Here is a 12,655-nt window from a genome sequence, read left to right on the forward strand (position 1 = left end):
TTCAGCTGCCTGTTAACCAGCACCTCCAGCTCCTTATCTGCTGGACAGCTTTCCAGCAACTCTGTCCCCAGTCTGTAGCACTGCTTGGGGTTGTTGTGACCAACAATTCCTAAGTGTGGAATCTAGCAATTCAGCTCATTGAATTGCACTGCTTCAGACGTAAGGGAAAAAAAACAACTAGTATAGTACTGAGAGGAGGCCTCACAGTAGTCTTCATCTTTCTCAGAAGAGGAAGCAGGGGGGCTGAAACTGATCCCTTCTCTCTGGTAACCAGTGACAGGACTCAAGGGAACAGCATGAAGGGGTGTCAGGGAGGTTTACACTAGAAAAAGGTCCCTTCCCAAGAAAGGGGTTGAGCACTGGAACAGCTCCCCAGGGAAGTGGTCACAGCACCAGCGTGAGAGAAATCAAAAAGCATTTAAACAATGCTCTGTGGTATATGGTGTTGAGTCCTAGGGATGGTCCTGTGGAGGGCCAGGAGTTGGACTTCGATGATCCTTGTGGGTCCTTTCCAGGTCAGGATAATCTATGATTCTGAGTCTTCAACTGTGAAATGCAGTTATGCACAACTCAGAGTAGTAACTGAAAATATGTGAAATGTCACTAGAGCGCACTCTAGAACAGGAATCCTCCACTCCATATATGATAGAATTAAATGTTCTTAGTAAAGGTAATCAAATGATTTAATTATCAAGTCTCAGAAAGCAATCTCAGCAATCTGAGTTTGTAAAGAATTCTCATCTGCAAGTTCCACATGCACATGTATTATACATGTGCCTTGCACAGAGTATCAAAGTAAGAGAACTGTGCACTCTGTGCCCTTTCTTTTTGAGTGTCTTTGGCTCTGGATTGCACAGTTTACAACAGGTCTTTCCCTGCACCACCACACCTTCTCCTCTCCCTTGTTACTGCACTTTTCAAAGCTCAGGCTCAGACAATTATTCACAACATCACAGTATCAAATTTATACATTATGGCAACAAGAAACACTCATCTTGAATATTGTTTCCAAGGCTACATTTTTCACCTCACTCTCAACATTCTCACATCGCTTTTAGTCTACAGCCTACACAATCTGACTTTATTGAATATATTAATGTCTACAAGTAATAAACAGACAAAGTATTTAAGAAATGTGAAAATGTCTCATCTGTAACACTTCTACATTCTATAAAAACAAGGAGAAAAAACTGAAATTTGACTACAAATCATGAAAAATAAACTTATACATTGAAGTGTCTTCTTGGACTAAAATGCTGAGTGCAAAAATGGAGAAGGATCTGTTCCAAAATGTCTTCTGTTTTCACACCTCAAGAACACTTCCACCACTAACTCAGAATGTAAAGAAGAAAACAGCACTCTGACAGTTCAGAAATGTTGGGATGTTAACAAAGTCCGGAAGAATTACAGCTGTAAGGATGAAAGCATGGTAGTATACCTACCACCATCAAAGCACAAAATCCACTCAAATTAACTGAATTTAATACCAGCAATTAAAGTCTGTCTGAAATAAATGGAAGCTTGAGCAGACAGGTTTAAGCCTAAGTTTTGATCTGGATTCACATATAACACAAATACATTTATACTTGGTCCACAGTCTTTCTTCACCTCATCTACTGTATATCACAACTAATGTACAGGCAATAATAACTACTTCAAGGTCACTTAAAATACTTCAGACAACAGTTAAATTGTAGAATCAAATTCAAGTTAGTCAGTGCTATAATGCACAGGCCAATGTGCATCCTATACATGCAAATTCTATTTATGTAAAAGTAAAGTCCCAATACCTATCCTCAAAACAAGTTAGTCTGTGATTAGTTGCACAAAACAAAAGAGAATAAGGTGGCTTTAGCTGGGTATACTATTAGTACATGAAGAGTGAAAGAAGTTAGAATTAGCTAAAATTTTAATGGCACCAGTAAAGAGACGGCGAGAACCACATGAAGAAAAACACTCTTCACTGTATATATACTTTCAATAGGTATGCATGTCTAATTGTTGCATTTACTGTAAATAAATATTATGCTAATATAACCCACAGAAAATACCAAACTGCAGTAACAGCTTTCCAGAACAGTGCAGAATAATTTGTACAAAGATGGAAAGATAATTATCAAATAATCTAAAAAAAACTCAAATACAAAGATGACCATTATTCCTGTAGAATCATGTTTATGAGTTACTAAATAATAGATTGTTAGAAGTATTTACAAATGACAGAAAAATGGAGAGCCAAATTTTCTTTGACTTTTAAAAGAGTTCACATACATTCTAATAGTAGGACTACTTTACATGTATATAAAACATAGCCAGATCACAAAGACTAGTCACTTCAAAAATTAGTAACTGTGAGTTAATTTCCTAATTTTGTTAAGAACAGCTCAAAAGGTGAAATATATTTTTCAGGAAAAATAAGAAGGGGACAAACTTCTGTTCTGAAGGTGTAAAACAGTGACCCAAACCATCTTCACCAAGGAAAGGGGGTGGTAAAAGAGCAAGAACCACTCTTTAAACTCCTAAATGATACAAGCGCAAGGGAAAACTTCCCTGAGCTATATTGCATAAAGGACTCCAAATGGGAAAAGCACTGAGGTCGGCTGAAAAAAAACTGCTACTTTTGCCAGGCAGGCATTGTTTATAAAACAGATAGTAAGTATTTATTTTTGGCTTTTGAAACTCTCATCTATCATGACATAATACTTGAACTTCAAAAATTCCAGCATTTTAATGTTTCTTTCACTATGCAAAACAGCTGAACCCAAATTCTGCAGCATTACAAAATTTAAAGGTACAATTAAACTAATTCTCAACAAAACTGAGTAAGCTTATTAGTCAAGATTATTTTGAACTATAAAGTAATTTCCATAGTAGTAAAACTCAGAGGGCTTCTATTTTAAATCCAAACACTTCACACCTATTTCATAATTATTAGCCAATGTTCACAATAAACTAACTAAACAGCAAGAAAATTTTCTACTGCTTTAGAGAAAAAGCTAAATTTTTCAAGAGGCAAAAAGTCAATACTTGTTCATCACTTTTTTGCGAACCTTTCAAAACTGGAATGCTAAAATCAAGAAGGTATTTTTCTGATCATTTTTAATGAAATCTCTTAAAAATCTTACCTCAGTCATTTTTGGAGGAGAACTGGTAGCAGGTGCACTTTCTGGCTTAGGAATGCTATCAATTAGCTCCAAGATACTTGTCACCTTCTGGTCTGATATTTGGACAGAAAGTAAAGGCAACTGTCCTGACAGTTTGAACCTGTTTTTTAAAGAACCAAAGTTAAAAGTTCCACAGTTAATTAAACTTAAAATTATTTAATTATTTCAATCACACTTCACATTATTTTTCTTCTGAAAAAAATGTAAGGCTTCTGGGTCCGAAAATTCTTCATCTAAACATTGCATGTATTGTGTATATATACATATATGTGTGTCTGTCTCTGTGTGTGTGTGTGTGTGTATATATATATATATATACACACACGTACACGGTTTGGTTACATAAGGCATAGTTTCCTCACAATCAGAAATTGCCCCTTCATGTTTTTCATTTCATTTAACTACTTACAATAAATCACATAACTGAGCTTTTACACAGTCTTTTACAGAAGAAAAGGTAGAGGTGTTTTTTACATATGAATGTTTAGGGCTCAAAACATCAAAAAAAGAAAACAAAATACTTCCTAAAATTCATGTATACCTAAGTGGACTATAGCAGTAGTCTGGATATTTAACAAAAGAATAAACATATAGCAAAACAGGGTATAAAAGAATAAAATAACGGTCTTTAAAAATGAAAACAGTAGAACATATTTTAAGTGTAATAGAATAGGATTTGGCTAAAAAAGAAGTAGAATCATATCAAACATACAAAATGAGTTTTTAAAGATTTAAAACACTACTTTGTTTTTCACATAAGTGACTGTAACAGAAGTAAGCAGAAAATTTACTCAAAGAACATACTGTGTTTTTATTACAACTTCTAGTTAGAACAGATAAAGAGGTCTGTTCAACAGGTAACAGGGAGCACCAGATGCTCAATGAATAGTGTGTAAGGAACAAGACAAGCTACTTCCATCCATTTTTCATGTGCTTAACTTACACCTGAGTCTTCAAAGTGACATAAAATGTAAGACTGAAGAAGATGTGAGAATAAAAAGCTCCATATTTTCAACCCATCTCAGCTAACTTTGATACTATGAGAGTATCTGAAGAAACAGTTTCTGACACTTAAGGAAACACACAATTGTACATGTTAAACTGTGACAGAAAATAGTAGTTTTCTTCAGTTTACTAATTTCTTCACACCCTTAACTTACGGGATTAATTCTCAACTACTATTCTAATTCTTAATTCCAGTTCTATCAGAGAGAGATTTAGACTCTCCCTTTTCTTTTTTTTTCATTATTACGGAGAGGGTTAAGGTAGATGTGTAACTACCAGGTTTGAAGGACGTCTCTCTCTACTGTGCTCCTCAGTTGTTGGAGGAGAAATAGCAATTAAATATACAATAGCAATTCTCACTTTCATTGCACTTAAACCTCTCGACAAAAATTTCTGTACATTGTCAAGATACTTTTTGTGTATGTACAACAGACAGCCCATACAGTTAGAAGGAAGGCACTCAGCAGATACAAAGCAGAAAACTGCAAATAATCTAGGCTCTCTACACTGCTCTTTAAACAAAAGCTTTTAAGGTTTGGAAAACCTCTGAATGGAGAATCAATTACACCCCATTTGTAGAGACTGAGGCATGGAGAAGATATGTGCTTCAATTGATGAGGAAATCTGTGCAGAAACTTCCTTCAAGTTCAGTCTGGTTGTGTTTAGAAAGAAAGAAACGTTAAAAGAATGCCACCATCAAAGCTGCAAATCAGTACATTCCTTCACACTTGAATTTTTATTTTGTTTATAATGAATGCTATTATATAGGATGCTCTTAACTTTGTTATCCTAATACTTTCTTCATACACCTTCAAAAACCATATGACAGACTCTCAGACACCTCTTCCAGAAAATGGAGGAACCATACAACAGGATAAAACAAACATAAAAAAATATAAAACCTTACACAGCCTGTAAAACTACAGAATCCTATTAGTGCTTCCAAATTTCAAGTAACAGAAACTGTAAGGACAGTTAAACCAAACCCTATTACCAGAAATGAAAGAAATGCAGAAATTTCATATCCAATCAGAATGAAAGTCTATTTTAATGACTAGGAAGTATGAGTAGATGAAAACACATAGTGAAAGTCCTTTGATACAGTAGTCATTACCAAAACTACCGAAAATAGTATTTTCTTTAAGGCAGCAATATAGAAATGTGCCTTTCTAAACAGAGTCAGGACAAAGCCTAGTAAATTCATTACTGTTTTGAACAACAAAATTGCAAGGAATTCAAATCAGATCAATGGTCACTGAAATCAAAGTGTATGTATGGTCACATACAATCAAAGAATCAAAAAATAGAGACACCCAATCATCTGCTTTTCAGATGACTAAATGTAAAGCAGTGGTCTTCCAAACTAAGAAACTAATTTGTAAACATCTACTACATTAAACAACAATTCTGATAGTAAGTTTTGCTGTAAAAGTAACATCTTTCCACTCATTTTTCTCAACAGAACTATGCTGTTCTATGCAGGCAGTTCCAAATATTAATTTAAAAAACTCTGGAAAAATATAATATTGGGTTTACATGATAGTATGCTTATAAAAACTGAAATATAAAGGAACAGACATATACACTAGAGATATATATATATAGATACAGATATAGATATATATATATATATGTATGTAACTGATGTGAGCATCATATTCAACTAAACTATATATTCAACCCTATTCAACTATACTAAAATTTACAGTTTAAGGGATTCTTGCTGACACAAAAGCTACAGTTAACCTTTATCATTTGTGCCCAATGTGATATAGAGGAAAAATTACACAGAAATTCTCCAGAATCAGTTTGACACATTAACTGCCAAAGCACACCTAGTAGCCACAACAGTTAGACAGGCAGTATTGCAATACTGCAACACGTGTACTCATTAAGAGAAGACACTCCTTAATACAGGTTATACCAATGTAATTTTTGAGAGATGTGAATTACAAACTTATATTAAAATTATGCACTTCTCTTATATGACCATAGAAATGAAATCTCACTTCCTAACATAAAAATATTCCTGTGAATTGTATTCCCCTTATTTGACCTTCTTCACCACAGAAAAAGTAAGGAGGGAAAACATTAAGATGTTTTGTAAGCATAAAAATTCAGAATCTGGCCTCCCAGGTTTCCAGAAGGTGGCAGCATTGTATTATGCAATCACTGATCGCTATTAACAGTACTAATTATTTTTTTTAATTGGTACAATTTCCATAACTAACAAGATTTTGCTAAACAACCCTAAGTGCAAACTCAAGGCATTAAGAGCTGTTTCCATAGCAGGTAAACTAACTAGAGCAATAAGCCAAGTCAAAAGAGAGGGAGTATGACAGCACATTACTTTCGAAAATATTTTTTGGTATTTATAGAACTGATTTAAAATTAAGATTTTTAGCTCCTTGGTATTTTCAATGAGAACTGAAATGTAGCTATTAGGAAGACTGAATTAGAAGAGGCAGTAATATCTTTAACAAAAATCTTTAAATATGTTAAGCATACTACTATAACATTCTATCACCTTTTCAGTATCTGAAAACTTATTTTAATTTATTTTCTATTTTTCTAGATAAATGTATTTTACTTTCAATATTTAAATAGAGCCAATGGAAAAGTGCACAGGTATGAACAGATCCTTATATTTTTCCTCTTTTTCCCCTCCAAAAAGTAATTTACCATAAAATTTCAAAATTGGGAAAAATACATACCTGGGCATTCTTGCATCTGTTACAACCATAGCCCGGCTAAATTCCAGGTTTACATCCAAGGGCTGCAAGATACACTGAGATGAGTTTTTCATCTTCCGAGCTTCTCGCCAGTTCTCATCTAGAAGAGCAGAGAAAACCTACTAAATACTGAAAGAGATTCTTTCTCAGTAGACATCACAGAACTCAAATATCTGATATTAGTACATATTCCTAAAAATTCAGGTGCCATGATCTCTTTTACAGTCCTGTCAACAGATGTAATTATACAGGATCTGAACTTCAGACATACAAGACTAATTAATATTTTCTCCTATTCTCATCTTCGCAGCTACAGCATCCATGGGGTAGACTTCTAAGGACCCAATTCTTAACATGCATGGTACTGGGACTTCAGGCTCTGGATTCTCCCCTGGAGAGTTAAATCATTAAACAGAATTAAATCCAAAAGATTAAGAATTAAATGATTAAGACTTCTCTGATTATGATTGATTCTATGTTGCTAGTTCCCAAAATACTAACGTTTCCTTTGATACCTTATTGAAATAGATCAATTCTCATCCTTTCTTTACCCTCAAAAAAATGATCAAACCTACAACCACTTGTGGATTCTGCTTTAAAACTGGAGAAAAGCAAAGGCACTGAAGGAAAATACCATAAACAAAATCATTACAGTCTTACACTCACTATGCAACAAATCAAATGAGATGTCTTCAACAAAAGGAATTGTATTATGAATTTGCTAAGATTGGAACTGAAGACCTAAAGGTATGTTTTGGAAATTCATCACATGTTCATAGTACTGAATTTAGAACACTTACGTTTGAAGAAGTACATTCCAAAAGATTCTCCACTGCTTCAGCTAAAAATATGAGGCACAACCACCATCACATTGTATTTAGTCATAGAAAGAAAGATTACTTTCATGTATACTTACCATGTTTGCTGTACAGTAACTGCATGCTACTGAGCTGGACATCAAAACTGTCATAAGCTCTGGACATAATATCTTCAATAGATGTTTGTCCTACTTTGATTTTTGATAAATCAGAACGACTTTTGCTTGCCATCTTAAATTATATCAAAAAGAAAAAAAAGCATAAATCAATTTCAGAAATATTCAAGGCAGTAATTCTACAAATACTTGTTCCTACCACAAAAAATGATTCAGTCCTCACTATAGGTCACAGAGTCTTACAACTATCACAGTACAGCAAATACCTAAAACTTCTAGACTGCACTAAAACAAAAAACAGAGTATTAATAACATTTCTTCCTCAAAGAAAGAAACAAAAAGCAAATTAAAATATATTATATACTATATACAGAATAGTTTTCCTTAATAATTGGTTTATACTCCAAAGTATAAAGTCTCAAACCCTTTTTAATCAGTAGAATAATCATTCAGAATTCATATATTTAAAATATTATTGCATTAAACAAGTCAGACATTTCTGAACTCAGTTAAATTCAGTTGCGACACATTAGAGAGGAACAGATGATTTGGACTGTTCATCACCAATGTCTTTCCTTTAAGATCCGTTAATATTCCTTTGATTCAGCTTTGGAACACCCATACTTCTTTGGTATTTCACATTTGTATGTGCCCTCCATGATGTTCATCTCTGATGAAATGTGTTTGTCCTCCTCCTTATAAGTCTAATAATTTTGGATTCATATTTGGTTTTGTCAAACCCAGGCAATATTCAAAAGAACAAAAGAGGTTTAAAAACTAGCACCTAAGACATAGCATTTATTTTTCAGTACTGCTGGACTTGAAGTCCATTGTAACTTTTATGTTAAAAATAACTTGCAGATGCAAATTCAGAATGACTAAATTAATAACCCCATTTATCTATTGAGACACAGTTTTAATTTTACATGCCATTTTTCCTCCTGGGGCTTGATCTTTTCCAGTATGCAACTGAGGGAAAATGATTATTTGTTTTGTGTTAAACATAGTCATTTAACAAACGACCCACCTCTCACTTAAGCATATGTCACTTTAAGCGAATACAGAATTACTAACCGTATCCTGAGAAGCAACTAAATTTTCTCTTATGGTATTTCTAAATTCTATTAAATCAAAGGTACCAATCTAGGAGTCACATTCACTACAAAAATTACTCATCCACTTGAGGAAAAAGATGTCACACTCACTAAAGTCTGATTTTGAAATGTGTTCTTCTATGTAATGCTTCCAAGAGTAATCTTGTGTGGGTGGAAAACGAAGTGGGCTATTAGATCTACGATTAGATCCAGGAGGCTGTCTCAAGCACACAAACAACTACAAAGTACCAACCCTACAATCTGCCTACAAATGACCAATGCTCAGAAGAGCTGGTGAAATTATTTGTCACTGAGGTAACTTGGATTTACAACCAGATCACATAATTTTTATTATCTACAGAGCAAGCTTCTTCAGTAATTCTACTTCCGGAAGCAATCCAACACATTCTTTTAAACATGACCTATTGTACAGACCTGCAGTTGGACTGGAGCAGCCTGTTACCAAAGCATGGTACCACCATGACTGATGCACCTGATCAAAGCTCTGGTGGGAACATGCTGCCACCCAGGTGCCAGGCTACAGGATGCGCCCAACTCTTATGCTAACCACAGACAGCAGCAGTGAGCACACCTATGGGAGGTGTGCCCAAGGAGAGAATCCCTCTGCTTAGTGACATAGCTCAGCGAGGAGAGCAGCAGGTCAAGCTGATTGACAGCCATCTGAATGAGAGCTAGTGAGTGCCCAGGTGGCCAAAAGCAATAGTGTGGCCAGCAGAACAAGGGAAGGGATTGTCCCTCTGTACCTGGCACTAGTGAGGCTGCAGCTTGAATACTATACTTTATTTGGGGTTCCTCACAGCAACAAAGACATTGGGGCGCTGGACAATATCCAGAGAAGGGCAACAGAGCTGGGGAGGGATCTGGAGCACAAGTCCTGTGAGGAGTAGCCAAGGGAGCTGGGGTTCTTTAGTCTGGAGGAAAGGAGGCAGAGTGAGGTCCTTACCTTAAAACTACCTAAAAGGAGTCCGCAGCTCTTGAGGATGCAGGTCAGAAATTAGCCTCTTACCCCAACAAACAAGCAACTGAACATGTAGAAACAGTCTCAAGTTGTACCAGGTATGGTTTAGAATGGAAATTAGGAAACATTTCTTCATTGAAAGGGTTACCATGCACTGGAACAGGCTGCCCAGGGACAAGGTTGAGTCACTGAATTGAGAGGAATTTAGAAGCCATACAGACACGGCACTTAGGGACATAATTTAGTGGTGGACTTGGCAGTACTGAGTTAATGCCTGGACTCAAGGATCCTAAAGGTCTTTTCCAATCTAAGTGATTCGATAGTTCTGTGATCAATATAGGCTGCTGACAATAGGAATGTGAGCTGCTCTATGGAGTAGGGCCTGGGAGTGCTGGTGGATGAAAAGCTGGATGATACCTGGCAACCTCACAGCCCAGGAAGCCAAACATATCCTTGGCTGCATCCAACGCCGTGTGGCCAGCAGGGCAAGGGAGGGGATTCTGCCCTATACTCTGCTCCTCACCTGGAGCACTGCAACCTGTGGGACCAGGTTCACAGAAGACCCAGAAAAGTGATCAGAGGGACAGAACACATCTCCTCTAAGAAAAAGGCAGAGTGAGTTGGTGCTGTTCAGCCTGAAGAAGTGAAGACTCTGGGGAGACTTTTCAACAACCTTTCAGTATTTAAAGTGGGCCAAAAAAAGTACAGCAACAGACTTAACTAGGACTCATTCTGACAAGTCAAGGAGTAACACTTTAAAACTAAGAGTAGATACAGACTAGATATAAGGAATTTTCTTAAAATGAGAGTGGCAAGACACTGGCACGAGTTGCCCAGAGAGGAGGTGCATGCCCATCCCTGGGAACATTCAAGGTCAGGATGGACAGGTGGCTGAGGAACCTGATCTAGTTAAAGATGTCTCTGCTCATTGCAGGGAGGCTAAACTCAATGACCTTTAAAGGTCTCTTCCAAGCCAATCTATTCCACAATTCAAACTGAAATCACATGTTCAGAAGGTAATTATGTGGAAATTACATAGAAAACTAACTCTCATTAGCAAGATATTAGGATTTGAAACAAATTTTTGCTGAAAAACAGACAGCAAGCTAAACAGATAGTAAGTGGCAGAATCAATTTTACCCAGAATACAAGTAAATAAAAAGTAAATTGCCTGTACACATGTAAGATCATTTATCCTGAAGAACACAAGTTCATCAGTGAGCAAGAAGACTGCTAATAATATGGACAAAGTCTCTTCTATTTTATTTCAAAGTCCATTTCTTTTTTATAGTGATAAATTATAATTTTACATACCTCATGCAAGGGAAAAGTCGAAAAGATAAATCATTATCTCAAACATACCTCTAATCTCATTCAAATTATCTTAAAAATTGCCAGTATGTTTACTTTTCTCATTTTAAAGTAATTTCAGTGATTAAAGGGTAAGTAATAATAATATGAAAAATAAGAATGCCATGTAATCACGTAACAAAGAAGTTCACTATTTTATATTTTACGGCAATGTAAAAACTTACTAGACATTTTCCATGTAACAGTCCAAAGTATCAACAGTAGTTTCATACTAAGGAAGGAGTATTTTCTAGCAATTCTTTTGCACTGAACAAATCCACTGAGAAGAGTTCAGTAACTTTTGCCTTGACTAGAAAGCACTTTAAAATAAATACCTAATAAATAAACTGCAAGAGGTACTCTTACTCTTGTAAGAGTAAGAACAATGGTACTCTTCACTTCAAATTAAGAAACTGTAAATCAGGTAAAAAGCTGAATTATTATTTTTTGGAAAATTACTGCATTATGTAAATACATACTTTAAAACTACCAAGATCCAGAAGCAGTAAATTTGATGTATGATCATAGAATCCTTTTTCTGGAACAATGATGTATGAAGCCATGAGGTTTATTTTGAGGTCAAGAACTTTCTGAGTTTCAATAATATACAACAAACCTGAAAAAAACAGTACAATTATTAAATACAAACAAACAAAAGTAATTCATACAGAACCTATATGAATAAAAGAAAGCAATAAAAAGAAAACCAGATCTAATTTTAAACAAACTCTATATGCTAGAAAACTAAGGTACATATGCACTTCATATTTCTTCTGAACCATTCATTATAGACACTCCTTAAAGAAGCATCAAGTCAATGAAACAATGATAGCAAAGAGTGCTAACTGACAAGTGTAGATAACAATGTGATATATGCAAACTCAAAAATGTTTCCCACTGAGCAGAGATGAAATGAGAAGAACTGGAATGTGAACTGCAACTTTGAAATTAGTGAATTAACCCACTATATTCCATAGATTCAGAAATTTAATTGCTCCAGAATTTCTTATTGGGAGTATCCAATTACACTAGTCAAACTGTTAGTGTTTTTTGATACTGAAATACACAAGTTTACACTAACTCTGCTGACAAACATCTCTATCTTGAGACACCAAAGATATGCAAATATATGATCTTACAAAAATTAAGTTTAAAAATCATGCAATTAGTTGGGAAAATCAGACATTAATAAGATTTGAGATCAAATTCTGCTTTTTTGCTCAGCTGAAGAGTGAATGGTATTGCTTCAAGTTAGATCTGGAAAGTACCTTATGATGCAGCCACAACTCATTAAATATTTACTGTTTACAACAAGTTGATGATTACAGAAGTAGAGACAATGAATTAAGAAGATAACAACATGACAGTAAACACATCCACTGGTAAGAAAACAATTA

General features: G+C 35.1%; 1 protein-coding gene across 5 annotated transcripts in view; it reads right to left on the reverse strand.

Annotated features, from left to right (window-relative positions):
* Positions 1 to 12,655, reverse strand: part of VPS13A (vacuolar protein sorting 13 homolog A) — a 105,067-nt gene that overhangs the window by 66,911 nt on the left and 25,501 nt on the right. For all 5 annotated transcript variants that reach the window (XM_038123289.1, XM_038123292.1, XM_038123290.1 and 2 more), the window contains exons 20-23: positions 11,738 to 11,874; positions 7,818 to 7,950; positions 6,884 to 7,001; positions 3,126 to 3,264 (exon numbers count right to left, since the gene is read on the reverse strand). In XM_038123289.1, coding sequence (XP_037979217.1) covers positions 3,126 to 3,264; positions 6,884 to 7,001; positions 7,818 to 7,950; positions 11,738 to 11,874 — 527 coding nt within the window. The remainder of the gene's footprint in view (positions 1 to 3,125; positions 3,265 to 6,883; positions 7,002 to 7,817; positions 7,951 to 11,737; positions 11,875 to 12,655) is intronic.

This window comes from Motacilla alba, chromosome Z (assembly GCF_015832195.1).
Source record: "Motacilla alba alba isolate MOTALB_02 chromosome Z, Motacilla_alba_V1.0_pri, whole genome shotgun sequence".
In the NCBI taxonomy this organism is placed as follows: domain Eukaryota; kingdom Metazoa; phylum Chordata; class Aves; order Passeriformes; family Motacillidae; genus Motacilla; species Motacilla alba.